At 60.6% G+C, this 21,307-nt stretch overlaps 1 protein-coding gene across 1 annotated transcript; it reads left to right on the top strand.

Moving 5' to 3' along the window:
- ZNF282 (zinc finger protein 282) lies at positions 1-19,764 on the top strand. The gene is given in 9 exon segments (XM_028525856.2): positions 1-310; positions 2,506-2,727; positions 2,729-2,926; positions 9,270-9,396; positions 9,952-10,071; positions 12,414-12,533; positions 14,353-14,466; positions 15,575-15,688; positions 17,398-19,764. Coding segments are annotated over 9 exon segments (1,953 nt in total). The 5' UTR covers positions 1-145; the 3' UTR covers positions 18,171-19,764.
- Positions 19,765-21,307: the final 1,543 nt, after the last annotated feature.

Raw genomic sequence — 21,307 nt, 5'->3', positions numbered from 1 at the left:
GCGGAGGGGCGGGGAGCGCCTCCAAAGGGGACTGTTTGCTCCTACGGGCTGTAGATGGAGCTGTCCGGCCCCGGCGAGGGGGAAGGCGCCTGGAAACCGTTCTTCTTCTCCCTGGCCGGCCCGAGCGGGGAACAGCACTCCCAGGATGCAGTTTGTGTCAACACGGCCGCAGCCTCAGCAGCTGGGCATTCAGGGCCTTGGGTTGGACAGCGGGAGCTGGAGCTGGGCCCAGGCTCTGCCCCCGGAGGAGGTCTGCCACCAGGAGCCGGCGCTGCGCGGGGAAATGGCCGAGGGAATGCCGCCCATGCAGGTGGGTGCAGCCCCAGCCCAACGCCATGGCCGCGCCGCCTGGCCGTGGGGGCGGGGCTGCGGGGCTGCGGGGCTGCGGGCACCGCGGGCCCTGAGCGTGCGGGCGCGGAAGCGGAGGCCCCGGACGGGTCGAGGCACGGGCGGGCTCGCCTGGCAGGCGGGCGCCGTGGGCCCTGAAGCAGGCCCGGCCCGGATCCCCGGTGCCCTGGCCGGCCGGGCCCGCGCGCGCCGCCCAGCCGCAGGCCCCCGAGGCCGCGTGCCGGCCGGGCCCAGTGCCGGTGCCTAGCGGAGGCCCGGCGGGGGCGAGCGGCCCGGAACGCGTGGTTCCCGGGACCCGGCGGAGCCCTAACCGCGTCTCCACCCCGGCCTGGGGACTCACCTCTGCCGGGAAGGAGGCTTGCTGGCAGGACTCGGGCCGCCTCCGCAGGTTCACACCGTAGCCACTCTGACGAAAGCGGTGTGAAATGTATTTCCATCTTTCACCAAGCGTGACGAGTAATTCACTTTCCCTGGCACCGGGTGTGCCGGGGCCACTGAGAGGTGACTTTGCCTTCTCTCCTGCGGTCGGCAAACTTGACTGCACATTGTAATCACCCGAGCAACTCGGAAGACTCCTGCTGCCCCAGCCTCATCCCAGACCCGCTAAATCAGAGGCTCTGGGGTTGCGAGTAGGCACCTCATTTCCTAAAGCCTCACAAGGACCCTGTGCAGGCGCGCCTGGCAGCTGGTGCTCCGGAATTGTGTACCAAGGCCGCGGTCCTGAGAGAGCCCCCCCCGCCCCCAACCCGGTGGGAACCCCAGAGCACCCTGCTGATGGTCTGGTCTCAGCCACGAGTGTGTCTGATGGTTCTGCAGCTTTAGGTCTGCAAACCTCAGAAAAGTTAGCTGGGCCTGGTGACTTCCTCAACTTCCCCTGTCAGCTCCTGTCGCCTTCTGCAGGCCAGGCAGGAGGAAAGCCTAAAGGAGCCCATGTGCATAGCTTTGATGCAAATACTGTGGCCTCTCACTTAGCAGGGTCTGCGAGCCCGGACGCCCTGTCCTCTTTCTCCCCCCTCAGTGACTCCCTGGAAGCGGTGGGGAGCCCCTCTGTGGCTGTCACAGTTGCTCCCAGTCAGGGAGGGCATTTATTTGGGCATGCCTGTCCCGGGTCTGCCCAGGTCACCTCTAAGCCACAGGTCTCGGCTTTGCCCAGCCTGAGGGCCGCTTCTGCAGCAACGGGGAGGACAGACGACGACACCTCCTCCTGTCCCTGGTGGCAAGGAGAGGCCGTCGTTACACCTGCCACTGACCAGGAAGCCCTGGGTGCTGGTACGGTGTGGGGCAGTTCCCAGGTCAGCAGGGAGCGGTCTCCGTCCTCACTCAGTCATAAGGCTCCGCTCTCTACCCACACCCACGGGGCTTTGCCGACCAAGGTGAAGGGCTAGAGCTGGGGGCATCGGGGGAGGCCCGGGGCCATGGGGTACCCTTCCCCAAGAGACAGAGTGGGAGCCGGGAGGTCTTCTTTTCCATTTTGGGATGTCCCCTCCTTCCCTAAATACATTTTTTTGGCAAACCCTATTTTCATTTTGGAAATGCAATAGTCACATATGGGAAAAAGTTTGCGCATCTGCTCTCTCACTCGGGCTCCCTGGTGCGACCCTCGGCGCCGCCCTGCTGGGGAGGTGTCAGCAGTGCGGACGGGAACTGTGTCTCTCGGGACCTGCAGCAGCTCCAAGAGCCGCTCTGGGGGGCAGCGGCTCCTGCGGGCCTTGGTTCCCTCAGGTTCAAAGCAGATGCAACCATTAGTGCCCTCAGCTGCTTTGAGTTTGCTGGGAAGATTGGGGCCAGGTGACGTCCATGGAAATTGGTGCTTGGAAACAGAAAACACTAGGCCACTCTGAAGAGCTCATCATTACGTCTTGCCTTTGAGGGAGATGGCCTCTTTATTCAGAGCATGTCGGATGTGACGTTGTAGGCCAAGGGACAGGGTGGGTGAGCTAGTGGGACCAGCCTGGCTCCAACTGGGAAGGTCAGGGTGGCTGCTCGAGCTATTGCTGGGGACATGCGTGCACCCCGGCCCGAGAGGCGGGGACTTCGCAGCAGAAAGAGGATCTGTGGCATTTAATTAGTTGTGCTCTTAGGCTACCGCCCCCCCCCCCCACACATACACACACATGGTCTCATCCCAGGCCTGTCACTTCCTCCCTCTGCACCCAGGCGCAAGAATGGGACATGGACGCCCGGCGACCAATGCCTTTTCAGTTCCCGCCCTTCCCGGACCGGGCTCCCGTCTTCCCTGACCGCGTGATGAGAGAGCCCCAGCTGCCCACGGCGGAGATCTCACTCTGGACCGTGGTGGCCGCCATTCAAGCGGTGGAGAGGAAGGTGGACGCCCAGGCCAGCCAGCTGCTGAACCTGGAGGGGCGGACGGGGACGGCAGGAGAAGAAGCTGGCCGACTGCGAGAAGACGGCCGTGGAGTTCGGGAACCACATGGAGAGCAAGTGGGCCGTGCTGGGCACGCTGCTGCAGGAGTACGGGCTGCTGCAGAGGCGCCTGGAGAACATGGAGAACCTGCTGAGGAACAGGAACTTCTGGGTGCTGCGGCTGCCCCCGGGCAGCAAGGGGGAGGTCCCCAAGGTATGTGGTGGTCCCCGGGGGCGGGGATGGAGGTGGGGCCCAGCACAGGTGAACAGACCCCACCAGAGAAGTGTCTTCTCAGCCCTGACCAGTGTGGCTCAGTTGGTTGGAGCATCGTCCTGCGGAGAAAAAGGTCGCCGGTTCAATTCCCAGTCAGGGCGTGTGTCTGGGTTGCGGGTTCAGTCCCCAGCCGAGTTTCCCACAAGAGGCAACTGATTGATATTTCTCTCAAGTGTCAGGTCCGGAGACGTTCTCCCTCTGTGGGCTGGCGTCCACCCGGTCCCCCCAGAATCTGCCTGTTTCTGTCTTTGAGCCTTTACCCTCCCTGGGATATCTGGGTAGTCCTGTGTGGGTTTTCCACTTGGCCTTGGGACCACTTGCCACGGGTTATCTTTCTGTGTGCTTGTCTGGCTGTGGCTGGAGATGGACCCAAACCACTGCTGACGGGAATCCCTTGAAGGTCATGACCACTTCCTGCTCCCCGCCCTCCCCCCCGCCCCCTCAGCTGTCCCTGCGCTCAGTTCAGAATTCACGCTCCGGTTCCTATTCTGTCCGCTGTCCCCCCGCTCAGCAGCACCACACCCTTGGTCCACGACCCCACTGTCTGGTCCACCGAGGAAACAGAGTCACGTGCAGGACTCTATGTCCACGTGCACCCACAACAGTGTTCCATCTGCCCGCCTCTGCACTCCGCCTGTCCTGTTCCCATGGGCTCACTGTCCCCCCTGAGGTCACTTACTCCAGGACCTCATTGCAGCGTGTGCCCCTTCTCCTCAGCATCGTCCCACTCTTCCCTGTCTGCAGGGCCAGCCGGCCGCGCACTAGGAAAGCCCCCAGGCCCCCGCATCTCCCTGCGGCTCGTGCCTTGGGGCTCTGCTCCTCCAGAGCGGAACTCAAGCGGCTCGTCTGTGTGCCCCCAGGTCTGGCTTCCCCGCTTTCTCTCCCTCCCCCTTTTAGTCTTTTTAGTATAGAAAATGCACACCTACACCAGAGTAGATAGCACAGACTCTCCTGAGCCCGTCATCCAGCTTTGACAATGGTCGCTCTCGGCGGGCCTTGCGTCGTCGAAACCCCCTGCCCACGGCTAATCTCAGAGGCTGGTCCCTGCAGGTATTTTTTCAGTGTGTGGCTCGAAGAGGGGAAGGCGCTTTTTAAAGGTAATAATCTCAGCATTATTACCCCCACAGCAAAAGCCGCACCTCCTCAAATATCCAGTCGGTGTTCACGTTTCCAGTTCTTTCTAAAGTGTTGTCATTTTTTTGCCATTTGTTTTTTCGAATTGGAACTTAAGGTCTATCCACTGTGGTTGCTTTGCCTCCCCAGTTTTTTATTTATTTATTTGTTTTAATCTGTAGGTTCCTCCTCCATCTCTTCCTTTTTCCTTGCACTTCATCCGCGGGAGAAACTGGGCCACCCTTCCTGTCGCGTTGCTCACTGCCTGGAGTCCGCAGCTGCCTCCTCCCCGGGGTCTCCTTTGCCGTGTGCCTCCGTCCTCCGTGTTCCAGAAAGCTGGTCACTGGGGCGTGCTCCTCGGCCCCCACCCCCCGGCAGGCCACCTCTGCACCCTCCTGGTCTTGCCAGAGCCCTGACGACATCCGTGGCGTTAAAGCTGGTGGCCCTGTCAGCAGCAGTTTCGTGGCGGTGACCGCACCCCCTCCCATACCTGTCACGTGGCTTCCAGGCCGCCTCTCTGGGCTCTTTGCCGACCTCTCTAGCTGCTCCGTCTCTCCTCTTCGCTGATGTTCCCTCCTCTTCCCGACTCCCTGTGTGCGGAGTGGGCCGGGCTGCGTCTGACCTCCGGCTCGTCCTCCCTGCCCCCTCCCTTGCGACTCCTCTGTCCCGTCTCAGGGCCCTCAGCGCAGCCCGTGCGCCCTGGCCCCCGAAGGCCGTCTTTTCCTCCATTCTCTGTCTGTCCCGCCCACGCTTCCTCGAACAAACGCCAGATTCGCACTCAGCCCCACCCTCAGGGTGTCAGTACGTATCTGAGATTTCACAGGGCCTGTCAGAGCTGAGCCCCCAGCTGGACACCTGTCCTGCCCAGGGTCGCCCTCCTGTCCGGCAAGGACATGCCCTCCTTCCGTTTGCTCAGGCCAGGGCCTTGGGGTCACATGCCTTCCTCTTTCTCACACTTACTTCCAACATTTAGTAAACGCCGTTGATTTTTTCTTCAAATAACAGCCGTATCCAACCACTGCCACTGCCTGCACCCCTCCCACCGCCCTCGCTTCTCAGGGTCGTTGCCCAGCCTCTGGCTGCCGGCTCTCCTGGTCTCGGTCCTCGTCCCCCACCCCGTGTGCTCCTGTTCTCAGCAGAGCGGCCACGGCCAGAGGGAACCTTTTAAAATATCAACAGTCATATCAGCCCTCGGCTTAAAACCCTCCCATGGTTCCCCCTCCACCCCGATTCAGCGTGAGGCCCCCACTTTGCCGTGGCCGTCTCTCTCCCTACCACCCTGTCCAGCCTCATTGCCACCCCGCCCCTTTGCCCACTCCTCCCCGGCCCGGCGAACCTTATGCTGTCCTGCCACCATCACACTGCCCCTCCCTCCCCCAGGGACTGCCCGCCACTGAGAAGTTCCCTCCCTCCCTGTGGCTCCCACCCAGGTCTGCTCGGTCGTCACCTGATCGGTGCGCCCGGCTGTGGCCCGGAGACAGCCGCGGCCCCCCAGCCCCACCTGCGCCTCTCTGTCCCCTCGCTCCGGTTCTCCAAGCGCCGACAGCCATCGGGCTCCTTAAACACTCACGTCTGTCTCAGCCCCCTCGGTTGGCTTCCTCTGGCCACGGTGTGAATTCTGCCTGGCTCCCTGCCGCGTCTCCGTGCCTGCAGCAGGACCCGGGTGCTGGTCGGTGTGAAGAAGTACCCGCGAGAGACCCCACACACACCGCACCGGAACCGGGCGGCCCACGCCTGTCTCCGCAGAGGCAGCACCCAGTGACTCCGCCAGAGGAGCTGTGGGTGAGGGCCTTGCGGGGGCCGCACAGGACCGAGCTGGAAGGGTGGCCTGGTTCCTCCCGGGAACCGGCTCCCAGGCGCCTGGCTCCCCCAGCACGGCTGTCACAGGGCTCATCCTGCACGGCCAGCGTGTCCTCACGCGGCTCTTCCTCCTGTCTGGGCTACGCGTGCACCTCGGTGCTCTGTTCTCCTGCGGCCCCGTGGTGTGCTGGACCGGGTGTTAGGGCCCTTGAGTCGACAGGCGCCCTCACAGGGTGGTGGAACCGGGGTGGGGCCCGGGATCCATGGGCTGGGTTTGGCTCTTGGCTTTGCGTGTGCTGGTCAAGTGTGTCTTCTTGCTCTTGCTGAGCTGCCCGAGTCTCTCCATGGAAGGAAGGGACGTGCAAGTGAAGGATAGTCTAGGAAATCCCAGCTGGTCTCTCTGAGCTTCAGCGTCCTCATCTGGAAAACGAGGTGAGGCTGTGCTTGGTGCGTGGGCAGGTGAGGATGCGTTGATTCTGCTGAGGGGACGGTACTGTGTATCAGTTACCTGTTGCTGTGTAACAAGTCACCCTCAGACGCAGCAGCCTGAACAAATAATTCTGTGTCTTCGTGCACGGTCTGTGGGTTAGGGATTCAGGAGCAGCTTAGCTGAGCGGCTCTGGCTCAGTCTCCTGGGTGGCAGCCAAGCTGTCGAGTGGGGGTCCACTCACCAGAAGGCCCGGCTGAGGTGGTGGGGGGGTGCGGGGTCTGCCTCCAGTGAGGCTCGCTTGCTCGCTCGGCTGTGGGCAGGAAGCCCACGTTCCTCCCCACGTGGGCCTCCCACAGCGCCGCCTGGGCGCCCTCCCGACGTGGCAGCTGGCTTCCCCCACCCCCCGTGCGCGTGAATCAAGGAGAGACCAGCACCACAGCTAACATGTGTCTGAGGCCTGGTCTCAGAGGCCGTGCCTCCTCACTTCTTCATTTCTCAGAAGCAAGTTACTAACTCCCGCCCACACTCAAGGGGGGGAGAAGCGAGCTCTGCTTTTTAAAGAAACCGTCTGAAGAATTTGGGGACGTACTTCAAACCCCCTGCAGCCATAAAGCGCCATGAGAACGTCCGTTCGCGTTGCCGGCAATAGCTGGAGTTCACTGTGGATCCTGGCCACGCTGGCCACCTGGCCACATTCTCTTGGTCAGGTCCAGTGAGGCTGTGGGCTCTCTGTTCCTCTGCGCCTCTTGTTGCTGCTGTGTCTGTCTGTGGGTTTGCAGATAATTTGGGGGTGTTCTTTTGCATCCAGCAAGGCCGTAGGCTCGCACCATGCCTCAGCCCGCTGCTGTATCCTGGCAGGGTCCCGTGTACAAAAGCGACGTCTCCTTCCAGCTGCGAGAGAGTACGGTTCCGGAATGTTGATCTTGCATGGAACCTGTGAATTGAGGCCGAGGAGTGGGGCTGTCGGAAAAGACCATGAACTTGGTTTGGGGCATGCTCGGTCGGGGGTACTTCCAAGATGATTAAATGGAGCCACTCGGAAGGCTGTCGGAATGTGAGCTTTGAAGGGCGCCAGGCGAGTGGAAGACCAGGAGGCCGTCTGCACCGGGAGGGGCGCAGAAAGAAGGAAGGTCAAGGGCAGGACCTCAGCCTCGGCCTCGGAAAGGGAAGCCGGAAGGAGGACTCGAGTCGTGCGTGCAGGACGCAGCATCGCCGTGGACACCAAGCGGGAGAGAAATTCCACGAAGGGGGTGTGACCTTTCAAAGAGGCCGGAGAGGGAGAGGGTTGACACCAGGAACCCACCAATGACTTTCTGGGGCGTGGTCCAGAGAGCGGGCGTTCTTAGACACTGTGGGAGGGGTCAAGAGGCCTGTGGAATGTTCCAGGTGGAGAGAGAATGGAGCGTTGCTGGAGGCAGCAGAGGTGGGGTTGGGCCCCCCCCCCCCCCCCCCCCCCGAGCGGGGGAAGCCCGGGGAGAAGGAGGAACTGCAGGGTCCTGTGGGCCGAGTTTCCCGGGCAGGGGGAGGAGGAGAAATGGAGGGCACGCAGGGAGGGGGTTGGCCCGGCAAGGCAGGGAGCGTGCCAACAGCTCCCTGGGCCGAGGACAGTCGGGGAAGGACAGGGAAGGGGTTGAAAGAAGACTCCCGGGGAAGGTGACCAGGAGAGGCGCAGAGCAGCGAGAGGCTGATGGAGCAGGCTCGACACAGGTGATGTAAATGTGGGGTAGGTGTTACCTGCAGAACTTTGTGACTTTTATCCAGCCGCGGGCAGTACAGTGAAGAAAACGGTCTGTAATGGTTCCCCCGGCTGAGGATTCGCCCGGGTCTGTCAGCGGGTCCAGAGGGTCTGTTCCCAAAGACAGCTAGTGAGCTCTTCCCCGGGGGGCACAAGTGTGCACCTTGCTCTTTCCTGTGCAGGGCGCCCTCGGGGCTGTGGGCGCCTGGCTCGAGGGCTGAGCTTTCCAGTTTAGGGAGGCGCGTTGCCCACCTGCCGAGCTGTGCGCCTGACACCCGGAGGGCTGTCTCTCCCTGGTGTGCACACAGGTGCCACGTGCGCCAGCTGGGCCTGCACGGGCGGGTAGGAGATGATGGACGAGGAGGAGGGCCTGGGAGAGACTCGAGGGGCCAGGTTTCCAAGTGAGGGCGCAAGGCCGGCCCACTAAGGATGTGAAAGGGGTGCGGGGCAAGACTCTGTGGCCAGAGGAGGAGGGAAGTTCTGTTACGAAAGCCGTGGAAGTGAAACTGAGTTGAACGACTGGGTCCCAGGTGAGGCCACGCTGGTGAGTGACAGAGAGGCATCCTCGTCGAACGGAAACAGCAGCTCAAATAAAAGACGAGGGACGGACCCGAGACAGCGGGTGACTCAGGCTACCGCGGAACGTCCTAGCATCGGCAGCCTCGACTCAGCACATTCCACACATACCTCCACTTCCAGCCGTGTGCTTCCAGAGGCCTGGGACTCGGTGCCCAGCAAGCGGACGGAGGTCACGGAGCTTCAGCGCCTGCCTTTGGACTTGACCCGGGTAGGGACAGAGATGCCACTGCATACACAGAGGTGACCTGACCAGAAATACAGGCTTCGAGACAGGGCTGTGCCGTACTCGGCTCACCGAGAGCCGCTCAGAGGCCGCCACACCCCCGTCACCCTGAGCACCTGAAGCCGCACGCCGGCTCCAGCTCTCCTCGGGGCTGCGTCACCTGGAAGGAAGCGAAATGACAAAGGATGCAGTAAATGTTTTAAAGAAAGGGGGGAAAAAAGGAAGCATGAGGAGATCGGGAATAGAGTGACTGACACCCTGAAACGGACCGAGCTGGGCCAGGAGGGCGGGGTCGGGGGGGGGGGTGCTCTGCAGAGCGCAGGCCGGGCTCCGGGTCCGGCGGACCCCGAGGTCCGAGAAGGGGAGGAGGGGCGGTGTCCCACCAACACTCTCCCCGGCCCAGGTTCCCGTGACTTTTGTCGACATTGCCGTCTACTTCTCCGAGGACGAGTGGAAGAACCTGGACGAGTGGCAGAAGGAGCTGTACAACAACCTCGTGAAGGAGAACTACAAGACCCTCATGTCCCTGGGTGAGGTGCCCTGCCCGCCTCCGTGGCCAGGGGTCCTGGGGGGCAGGGGGCAGGGGGGAGGCATGCTTCCAGCCCTCCTTCCCCCCCACCTGGGCGGGCTGTCTCCTGTGTGTGGAAACTCGAGAACCGAAGTGCCTCTGATGCTAGGAAGGCAGAGTGGTTCCTAACAGGATGGAAATTAAAAAGCCAGGACAGGGCCTAGGACTGTAGAATCAACCCTCCCGCCCACCCACACACACACTGTTGTGGGACCCAACTGGCATCGGTTGCGTGGGGCCAGAACCACGCTGCATCCCAGCAGCCTTAGTGGGCAGCAGTCGGCTGCTGTTGGCTGTCCAAGACCAGCCGTTTCCATGCTGGGAATGGGGGCGGGGGGGCGGTCTGTGGACTCCTTTTCAGGCTCCCCATAAGGAATTACCTGCTCACAGCACGGCTACCACCCAGAGAGGGGCATTCAGCTGGATGGGGGAGGGGAGAGTTCTGCCTTCGCCCGGGATCGGGACCCCGTGGTCGCTGTCACTCACTCAGTCCATCCTTCCTTCCACCTCGTTCCAGATGCGGAGGGTCCAGGGCCCAAGCCAGAGGCCCCGTCCCAGGCTGAGCCCAGGGAAGAGCCTTGCGTGTGGGAGCAGCGTGACCCAGAGGAGAGAGAAATCCTGATGGACCCGGACACAGGTGACGGCCGCCAAAAAGACCCCCGGGGCCGGGGGAGGGGAGGAGAGAAAAGCCCCATCGCCCTTGCCTCAGCTCCACAGAGGCTCCTCTTGAGTTGCTTCTGGGGCCAGTCCTGCCACCATTGAACTTGGGCGGTCACTTCCAGGAAGAGGTCACTGTCAGGGTCTGAAAGCCCACCTCAGCACCTGGTTAGAGCCAGGCAGCTCTGGATGCCCAGGTCAGCTGGGGAGGGACCTGGGGACCGACTAGGCTCTCAGCATTCCAGGCCTGAGGGTGACCTGCAGCTGGAGGTCCGAGACCTGGGAACGGCGCCAGGGGAGGGTGGAAGGGATTCTGCATGGGTGTCACCCCCGGGATAGTCACCCCATTCTCCCAGAGAGCCCCACATCATGGGCAGACTCACCTACTGCTGCAGCCCTTCCCCAGCTCACTGGAGAAGGAAACTTCAGGCCTGAGGGAACCCAGCTCTCGAAGCATCGCATGTGCTCAACCTCCCTGGGGTGGCAGGGGCCAGGCTGCCAGTCCCGGCTCGGCCCACGAGGTCTCTCCAGCCTGAGTGGTGCTGGCCCAGAACCCGGTTCGAAATCTGGTGCTCGAACTGTATTCTCTGCCTCATCCTGGAACTGTCCCCTCTCTGTCCCCTTGTTTGGTATTTTTGCCGCAAGCATCTTCGCCACATACATTGTCGCCATACCACTGGCCCTAGGCAGTTTCACCGTGAAAGAGCAAATAGCTGGTTGTTGGTTTCATTTCTGCAGTGACAAGGTTCTGGCAGTTTTAAATTTATTATGTTATTAAATTTTAAAATTTGCATGTATTGATGTGCGAGAGAAAGAAACATTGATGTGTCGTTCCACTTAGTCACGCCTTCATCGGTTGATTCTTGTATGTGTCCTGACCGGGGATCGAACTGTCAACCTCGGCGTATCGGGATGATGCTCTAACCCACTGAGCCACCTGGCCAGGGCTCATGTCGTTGTATAAACCTTGGCCCTCCTAGTGGTCTCTCCTGTGACAAGTAAGCGCGGTGGCCTTCAAGGACCTGATGGTAAAACCCACATGTCAAGTCCGATCGCAGGGACGTAGACCCTTCAGTGGGCAGTCACCCCGCCCACCCCTCAACCCCAGAAGGCTACCAAGCTGTGCAAATCTGGAGGACAGCTGCTAATTCACAGCAGCCTTCCAGAAGAGCATTCATTATTGACTCTTTCGTCGGAAACGGGTATGAATCATAGTGAAAAGAACACAGCGCAGTGCGGAACGAGGAGACGAACCAAAAGGAAAAAAAAATGTGTTAGTGCTCTGAACGAAAGGCCTCAGAGACAGTGTGTGTTCATGTCTGTAAAGTCTTTTTAGTGTTATCATCAACTTCTCATGCTTTATTGCATCCTTTTTAATGTCCCTCTTTTATTTTCTATTGCTGTTACCGCTCATGGCTGAAATGGCCTTGTGGCCTGTCTGCGGTCCGGTGAAAATACTGGTGGCCGAGATGTTTGTGGCAAAGATGCTTCCAGCGAAAATGCCTGGACCCCGCCCCCATCCGAGCCCGAGGCTGAGGCCGCCTTCCTCGCTGAAAGCACGGAGTTATCATCCCTCACGGTGCCCGTAGGACAGGGACCCCGTGCCCGTTTCATGGACGGGACGAGGAGACAGAGCCAGGGGGGTCAAGTGACTTGTCTGCAGGGCGGGGGCAGAGTTCAAACCAGGACCACGTCTTCCGATTCCTCCTCTAGTGTCTTTCCTGCTGCCCCAGCCGTCTGCTGCCAGGGCCGGTACATCACACCACGGCAGGGCACGGGGAGAAAACGCCCTCTTGTCACCTGTTGGGGACTATGCACAGGAAACGTCACCGTGTATGCCTCAGGAGGCGTGCTGTGCGTCCTTATGGGGGGGGGGGGGTTGTATCTCTTTGTCCAGTCTAACTCCGTGCTAATTATGTACGTGTGTGTGGGTGCGCCTGTGTCTGTGTGAGTGTGTATGTCTGTGTTCTATCTGGCCCCCTTTCTGACTGGGGTGACAAACAAGGACAGACGACTCCTACACAGAGGTCAGACTAGTTCTCCTTAGCATCCAGCCCGGCATGGAGCTGTTTCTGGAACTCTCTCCTGGCCTTGCACGCCAGGTGTTGTGGCTTGGCCCACCCCTTTGTCCTGGATGTTGATTGCTTCTCTGCTCACAGGGCCTTCCGCTGGTTGGGGTCCCCCGCAGTCACCCACAGGAGCCCAAGGCCCCGCGCTCCTCCTCCCTGGCAAGGGCGGTCAGCTGTGCTCCTGACCCTGAGAGCACCCGGGTGACAGTCACTCAGGAAACAGACACCCAGTGATGTGATGCTCTGTCCCCAGGAGCAGAGCCCCTGGTGCCCGCCCAGGATGCGTCCTCGCAGGTGAAGCGGGAGGAAGCCCTGTGTGCCCGGAGTCAGCGGGGCCTGGAGGAGAGAGCCGCCCCCGCGGAGCCCATTACCGGTGAGCACGGGCACGCGCATGCGCATGCGCACAGAGCGGCTGCCCCAGCCAGGGATGGAGGAAAAAGGTTCAGCAGGGTCTGCAGCTCCTAAGCCGTTGTCTGCTGTGTGTGCTGGACTGAGCAGGGAAAGAAGGGGGTGGGGTGGGGGCGGGGCTGGGGCCAGGGCCGTTGCCGAGCGGAAGAGCCCGTGGGTCCAGGACCTGCCGGGAGACAGGGTTTCCCCATGGGGCGCACATGTGGCCCACAGCATGGCGCTTTGCCAGCACGTCTGGGCCTAGTTTGTTCGGCTCTCTGTTCCTTGGGATACCAGCGTTTAACTGCTCCTTTTGACAAGCAACGCCGGGGCAGCGCTTTATGAGGCGCTGTGGGTGGGGGCTGTCTCGGGCCCTGAGGCCTGCACCTGGCCAGGAAGAGCGTTCACTGTTCCATACGAGCGTTCGCGGCTGCGGCCTGCCGGCCCGCTGGCCACAGTCCGGGTAGCCTGGAGAGCCCCTCTGACCTGGCACTGAGCTTGATGCGGCAGGACAGCTCTGTCAGAGCAGAGGCGTGTTGGCGTTCTCCAGAGAACCGACAGGGTATGCGTGCCTGTGCGTAGAGAGACAGATGGATCGATCCATTGATTGATGATTTGAAGGCATTGGCTTCCATGGCTGTGAGTCTAGCACATCCAGAATCTGCAGAGTAGGCCAGCAGGCTGGAGGCCTGGTCTGCTGGCCTAAGCGCCTCTGCTTGGGGGGGGCAGGGGCGGGGCAGTGGTTTCTTTAAATCCTTCGACTGATCGGACGAGGCCCACCTCATAATGGAGGGTCGTCTGCTTGACTCAGTCTACTGAGTTCAGTTTTTTAGTGAATGTCGTCACTAAAAAATACCTTCTCTGCTACCTCTAGAATGTTGTTTGGCCAAATGCCCGGGTGCTGTGGTCCAGTCGAGTGGACGTTCCAAATTCGCCATCAGCAGATAGGTTCACATAGCCACAGGTTAGGGCGCCAGCAGCCTGGTCCACCGCAGTCAGAGCCTCACAGCTGTAAGTGGGCGAGACAGCGGCCGAGGGAGGAAGGCCCCCCTCACCCAGTCCTTTAGGGCCCTGCGGCTTTACTGTGTCAGAGAGAGATTTCAGGGCCGAGAGGGCCGCAGAGGGCAAATGAGTTCTGATGGCCTCTGCAGAAGACAGATGTAGAACACATCTTAGAAAAACCCCCTGAAAACGGTTATGAGGAAGGGCTTCCTGCCCTGGCCGGTGTGGCTTGGTTGTTTGGGCGTTGTCCCACAAAGCAAAGGGTCGCTGGTTCAATTCCTGGTCAGGGCACAGGCCTGGGTTGCAGGTTCGGTGTGCATTCGAAAAGCAACCTATCGGTGTTTCTCTCCCTCCCCTCCCCTCTCTTTAAAAATAAATTTTTAAAAAATCTTTTTAAAAAAGGTTTCCTGGAAGGTGTCATTTTCCTATTTCATTCCACATGACGAATGGAATACCTGTTTCCATGGGGTGCTCAGTACTTGGTGCTCAGTGCTCAGTACTTGGTGCTCAGTGCTCAGTGCTCAATCATGAATCTCCTCTAAGGAGTTAGGTTCCCGGAGCACAGAAGGACTCTGTCTTGAAGTCACTGTCCCCCCCAATAGCATCCACTTATGTGCAGCAACAGCTCCATTATTTGAGGCCAAGCGGACTTAACCCTTTAATTAATGAGCGTAAGTTAATTATACCCGGTTTGCAGGGGAAAGACATAACTCCATGAAGTGAGAGATTTACTCAACGTGCAGATGTGGGGGCATCTCCAGGTCCCCTGACACCTTTGCTGGTGTGTGTCCCCCCCCTTGCAGACTCGCCAGCCTCCGCCCAGGACCTGCTGTCCCGGATCAAGCAGGAGGAGCACCCGTGTGTGTGGGACCAGCAGGACCTGGCCGAGAGAGATATCCCGACGGACCCCAACTCAGGTGAGCACAGAGTTCCGGCATACAGGGCGGACAGGTGGCCCATCTGCTGGCTTCTGTGACTGCTGACAGATCCGGCCGACTGGGTCACTTTGGGTCAAAGCCCAGTGAGGGCCGAGAGAATCAAATAGGTGTCCCTCAGTTAGCAACTTCGAACAGATTTTAGAATATAACTTAATAAAGTAGAGGAGCGTTTTCTAACGGAGTTATTAATTGATAATTGACTATGTCAATGTAACTAACACTAAAATTACTTCAGCACCTATTTTTAAATAATAAATAGAACCAAAAAGGCTTTGGAAAGTTGTGTGTAGATTTCTATAAATGCAAATTTACATTTTCTGGGATTTCTCTTGCATGAAGAACACGAGTTAGATGCCTTCCAGGGAAACTTCTGGGGAGGGTCCAGGCATAAGGGGAAACATCAAAGCCTAATGGGGGTGCTCCACCCACCCGGGTATGTGTGTGTGTGTGCATGTGCGCGTGTGTTCACGTGGCTGAAAGGCCTGGAGGACTCCAGTGTCGTCTCATTCGGTAGCTGTGACCCCAGAGTCTGACCCCACACCGCGTCCGAGGAAGGTGCAGTCAGACATGAAGTCCGTCTAGCGTTCCTTGACATCGTCAGCTCAGCCACTTTGCAACGGGGAGGTTGAGGGGCTCCGGGGCAGCAGGGAAAGAAAGCCGAGCTTCCTGATGAGGAGCGGTTCTCATGCTGGCCTGCGCTCCCTGCTCCCGCCAGCGCTGAGTTTTAAGTCCCATCTCTCATCCCCCGGGCCTGCGGGCCGTCCCAGCCCAGGCTGCCCTCTGGCTGCCCCGGGGCCCAGTGGATATAGTCGGGAGACCTGGGTTCTAATCCCAGCTCTGGCGCCACACACACTTTGGGACCGGCCTCCTCCTCCCTGACCACCTGGCAATGTAGCGAGCACATAAGTGAGACCCCGTCTGTGAAGGCGTGAGGGGGGAGGACCGCCAGTAAATGCAACACAAGTACCAGAACCCCCACGTACCCCTGGAGCTGGAGCGGCTGCCTGTGCACGGGTGGGGTGGTTTCGAACCTTCGATGGGATGCCCAGCGGGAAGGAACAGATTCTAAGATGCCTTCTTTCCACAGAGTCTCTGATCTCAGCACATGACATCTTGTCGTGGATCAAGCAGGAGGAGCAGCCGTACCCATGGGGCCCCCGCGACTCCATGGAAGGAGAGCTCGGATTGGACTCTGGCCCCAGTGAGTGCTGTGTGCGGGGCCCCCGGGGCCCCTGGGTGTCTGTGCAGAGGTGTGGCTGTTCCCTGAGGCTACCTCCCCCCCCTGCAGGGCGCTGTTCTGTTGTGGTAGCTTTTCCACGGCCTGTACTGGAGAGCTCCCCCTCCCTAGGGGAGGAAGGTCTGTGTGTGCATTTCCTAGGGCTGTCTTCACAAAGCCCCCCACGCTGGGTGGCTTCAAAGAACGAAAACATGTTGCCTCACAGCTCGGGAGGCCAGGCCAGGAGTCTGGAGGCCAGCGGCCGGCAGGGCCGTGCCTTCTCTGAAAGCCACAGGGAACCCCTCCTTGCCTCTCCCCAGCTTCTGGTGTTTGCAGGCAATCTTTGGGGTTCCTCGGCTTGCAGGTGCGTCACCTCAGTCCTCCGTCTTCACCAGGCCATCGTCTTATGAGGACACGGTCATAGGGGGATCACGGGCCACCCTACTTCAGTGTAACCTCTTCTTAACCAATTCCATTCCCTAGAACCGCATGTCCAAATAAGGTCGTACTCTGAGGTCCTGGGTGCTCAGATTTCTTCACAGTTGGGTGGAGGTTGGGAGTGCAGTTCAGCCCATCCCAGTGGGGAGAGAAGAGTGGGCTGGGATGGAGCTGAGCCCCGAGCAGGTGGTGCAACCTGAGCAGGAGCCGGCAGCTCACACCTAGAAAGCGCTGGCCAGAGCCAGCCCTAGGCTGACCCTTGGGGTCACTGGTGAGGATCCCAAAACCCCAGTGGAGAGAGGTGGCCAGCTGGGGTTTGGGGAGGTGGTGGGAGGCAGAGGGATAAGAAGACTCCTACATATAGTAGTAGCAAATGGGCAGCTCCTCAGTGGGCGTCCTGGGCCTAAGGTCGCTGATCCCTTGCTCAGAGCCGGGACTTTGTCCCCCACTGACCCCCAGGTACTGGAGGACCCAGAACTTGGCCTGGAGACATGGGCTGGGACCCGGGGGCCGGAGCGGGGGAGGTTGGGGGGAGTGAGGAAAAAGGCACCATTGCAGGAGCCGGAACAGGCCTCCCGGGGAGGTCCGCTGGGCAGCCACCCGCTCACCGGGGTTCTCAGCCCCAGTCCCATGGGCCAGGGTCCAGATGGGGTCAGGCCTGGGGGCGGGGCTGCCAGCCCTGCGGAGGGCGGGGCTGCTGTGCACACGGGGAGGCGGCTTGCCCAGTGGAAATCTGGCTGCGGTGGGAGCGGGGGTGTGGTCCCAGCTCCCTGGGCCCACTCCTGCTGGCCTCCAGGCAAGCTTTTCACCTTGGATAAGTTCTGGCAAATTTCCTCCAGTTGAGAGATTCTCTCCTTAAATGAATTAGCCTTGAACAGGAGCATACAGTGAAGTCTGTTGTATTTTATTTCCAGGCAATTCTGCCTTGGAAGGTGACTTCCAGGGAGCCACCCCCCACCACCACCACATCCTGCCCTCAGCATTCTGGATGTCTTTCCCGTCCTACCTGTGAGCTACCCACTCTCCCACAGGTGGCTGGGGGCAGGTCAGAGGTCAGGGAGCCCTAGAGGCATATGGAAAATGACCTTTTGCCTTGTTCAATCCCCTCAGTTTTTTTAGGGACACTGAGGCCCAGATCGCCTGTGACTCGCCCGAAGCCACAGAGAAAATTAGCGAAGGACCTGGGCACCTCGCAGGGACGGGGTCCCGGGGAGAGCACTGTCAGTGTGTCATTTCTCCCGTCTCTTCCTCCCTAGGTGACAACCTGCTGCTGGTGAAGAACCCGGCCCCGGCCCCGCCGCCGCCGCAGCCCGCTCCTCCGAGCCTGCCCGCAGCCCCGGCCGCGGCGGCGGAGAGCACGGGCGGCCCCCCAAGCCGGGGCGCAGCGGGGCTGCTGGACGAGGGCTTCCCAGCGGCCCTGTCCGGGGAGCGCGGCGCGGCTGGCGGGGCGCAGGCTGGCGGCGGGGGCGCCGGAGGGGGCCCGGAGGGCGGCGGGGGCTGCGGCAGCTGCTGCCCGGGGGGCGGGCTGCGGCGGGGCCTCCTGCACGGCGCGCGCAGCAAGCCCTACTCCTGCCCAGAGTGCGGCAAGTGCTTCGGCGTGCGCAAGAGCCTCATCATCCACCACCGCAGCCACACCAAGGAGCGGCCGTACGAGTGCGCCGAGTGCGAGAAGAGCTTCAACTGCCACTCGGGCCTCATCCGGCACCAGATGACGCACCGCGGCGAGCGGCCCTACAAGTGCTCCGAGTGCGAGAAGACCTACAGCCGCAAGGAGCACCTGCAGAACCACCAGCGGCTGCACACGGGCGAGCGGCCCTTCCAGTGCGCGCTGTGCGGCAAGAGCTTCATCCGCAAGCAGAACCTGCTCAAGCACCAGCGCATCCACACGGGCGAGCGGCCCTACACGTGCGGCGAGTGCGGCAAGAGCTTCCGCTACAAGGAGTCGCTCAAGGACCACCTGCGGGTGCACAGCGGCGGCCCGGGCGTCGGGGCCCCGCGGCCCCTGCAGGCGCCGCCCGAGCGAGACTAGGGCTGGGCTGGGGGAGGGAGGGCCCCGCGGCAGGAGCAGGGGTGCGGCGGGCCTAGGGGCGGCCTGACGACCCTGGATCCTGCTCGTGGCTCCCGGTGCGCCTTCCCTCCCTCCGCCCGCCACCTGCTGGAAATCGGGAATAGGAATTGCACTCTAAACAGGGTCCCCAGTGGCTGGGCGGGGCTCCCCTAGACCCGTCCGGCCTGAATGGACAGCTCACCCAGCTCATCTCGCAGAGTGGACCAAGGGGCCGGCTGAGCGGCTTCCCGCAGGGTAGGGGCCAGAGGGACAGTGGCCAGAGGCTTCGGGCACCCCCCTCAGACACCTACAGCGCCCACTTGGCCGCTGGGGTCCCAGATGGTGATCGGGGGAGGCAACCAGGGCGCCTCGAAGCCTGAGGTCAGGAAATCAGGTCCGAAGGGCGAGAGGCGGGAGAAGGAAGCGAAGGTGTGGCCGCGCAGAGGGATGCGCTAAGGAAAGGATACCACCTCTATGGCGACAACACTGCCTCGCGTTTCAATAGCGCTTTGTAACTTTTTTAAACGTGTTTTCTATCCGTTACTTATCTTCACCCTTAGCCTATCCCTCTGCAGCCGGTGGGGGAGGGTTTGCCTGACTCGGTGACCGAGGAGAGGAGATGCGGGTCGGATGGTGTAGCCCGAATCACACCAGGAGAGCGGGCGGAGCTGGGACCAGGGCTCCGGCGCCCGGCGCAGTGCCCCCCACCCCACACACGGCCTACCTCCGACGCTTGAGAGACAGGCCTCCCTGGCCTGGCCTCTCCCGGTCTCTCTCCTCTCCCTTGCCCCTGACCCACCAAAAATAATCAGAAGCAACCTGGGACCACTCGTGGGGCACCTGGGCGTGGGGCACCGTGGGCTGCAGCGTGCCCCGGGTTGCGCTTCTGGAAGGCTCCTCCTATGTGGGCATTCTCGGGCCCCAGGGCCCTGTCCCCTTCGGCCTGCCACCTCCAAGCCCCTCAATATGGTGCAGCACAGGCCCTCCGCGGCAGCCGGCGCCCTGGGTCAGACCTCACCCTGGCGACGTATTCCAGTTTCCCCAGGGCGGAGCGGCGAGAGCCAGGCTCGCGCTGCGGGGGCTGCCGGCGCGGAAATGAGTCTCTCCCCAGGAGGGCCAGGCACGTGGGTGCTAGAGGCCTAGAGCCTCAGTCTCTGCCCTGCCCTGCCCTGGGCCACCCCACCGGTGCTATCTGTTAACTGCCTATGGACATGAACTCAGACCCTGCCGGCGCCTCGGGAGGCGCCCCAAGGACTCCCCTGTGTTGGTGCAATGCTCCGTGGCCCCGAGGGGCCACAGTCTCCATTTCTGCGTCTTGCATGGCCAGGCACTGGGCCGGGGCGGCATGCCCCAGGACCCTCGTTTGTGTCGAGAATGACTTTTCCTGCTCCGCCCACCCACCCCACTTCTCCCGCCGGCACCGCCGCCGCCGGGAGCTCGGTGGGCAGCCAGCACCTGGCACCACGTTTGTGAGCGCTCCGCTTCCTCCCTCGTCCGCGCAGCTTGGCTTTCCTCAGACCCCTTTCTGCCATGCAAAGGGAATTCTTGAAGTGAAATAAAAGATGTCCAGATTGCAGACTGCATGTTCACCGGGCCGAGGGGGCCGCCGCGTGGCTCCGCGCGCAAGGCCTCCAAGGGCACTGGGATGCGACGCCCCGGGATATCTCCCCTTCGTTCTCTTCGAAGGAGGCACATGTTAAGAAAATGAGTTGAGAAATTAAACACAGACACGTTCAACGGAGTTTTATTAGCGCAGAAGGCCAGCGTGCGTGTCCGTGGGGAGGGGCAGTGTTCCCGCTTTTCAGAGGCACGTGCGGAAAAAATCCAGGCCGTAATGGAAGTCGTGCGTCTTTTTTTTTTTTTTTTTTTGGTGGTTAAGAGTATAAAGACCTGGGGGAGGGGGGCGAAATCACAGAGACGTGGGTTCAAAGCATCTGAGCACCTACTTGAAGTGTCTATTTTGCCCTCAAGGAGGCGGTTCCCAAAGAGGTTTAGTGACTAAGAGAGAAGGCCGATATTTAGTACCCGGTTCCCGCATCCCGGTCTGGTGGGGCCCGGGGACCTCAAGCGCCCCTCAGCCGCACCGGGACTCACGCCAACCTCGCGCTTGCCCCCAGAGAGCCCCAGAGTGACCTCTGCTCCCAAACTGATCGGAGGCGGTGCCACCAAAGGGACCTCTCTGGGCTGCAAGGACCTGGAGTGCGGGTGAACCCTGCGGTCTGCTTTCTGTAGGGCCTGCTTTGGGGCGGGTTTTTATTTTCCTCCTGATGTGTTCATTAAAATTAACTTTTAACTTTTAAAAAAATGCATGCAGTAAAAATTCAAGTGATTTAAAAAAGAGAGAGACACAGTGAAGAGTAAAACTGTCCTGCCTGATCCCCTGTTGAGAAGCATCCACAGCTAAGAGCTGCTGCTGCTGCTGCTGCTTCATTTTTTTAAAAAAACCCTCACCCGAAGATATGTTTTCATTGATTTGTAGAGACAGAGGAAGGAGGGGGGGAGAGAGAGAGAGAAACATCGATTGCTTTCCTGCCGATCCCCTGTTGAGAAGCATCCACGGCTAAGAGCTTTTTTTTTTTTTAACCTTCACCCCAGGATATGTTTTCATTGATTTTTAGAGACAGAAGAAGGGAGGGAGCGAGAGAAACATCGATCGGTGGCTTCCTGTGAGCGCCCCAGCCAGGGATCGAACCCTCAGCCTTCTGGTGTGCAGACCAATGCTCCAGACAATTCAGCTCCCCCCCACCCCACCCCGGGCCAGGGCTACTAAGAGCTTCTCCCGTGTCCTCTCAGGACTGGAGAGGCCCCCAAAGGGAACCAGGCGACAGGCACAGAGGAAAGAAGTGCTAAGCCGACACGGCTATCCGATGTTGGCCACACACACACACACACACACACACCGCAGGAGGTGTGGCTTGAGGCACGCGTGTTCACACTGGGATTCTCACCGACCTGCCCGCCTAGTGCGGCCTGCTCCCTGGGGCACCCCCCTCCCCACCCCCAGAAGGTACCCAAAGGGTGTGGCCCCTGCCATCTGGAGACATGCAGGATAGTAAAAAGTAGAAAGTATCTCTACTAAGTGGAATAAAGCTGTGACCTGTGAACTTTCTTGAATAAAA

The sequence above is a fragment of the Phyllostomus discolor genome, chromosome 10 (genome assembly GCF_004126475.2).
Source record: "Phyllostomus discolor isolate MPI-MPIP mPhyDis1 chromosome 10, mPhyDis1.pri.v3, whole genome shotgun sequence".
Taxonomy (NCBI): Eukaryota; Metazoa; Chordata; class Mammalia; order Chiroptera; family Phyllostomidae; genus Phyllostomus; species Phyllostomus discolor.
Note: the sequence above shows the minus strand (reverse complement) of the source record. Positions and strands in the feature narration are given on the sequence as shown.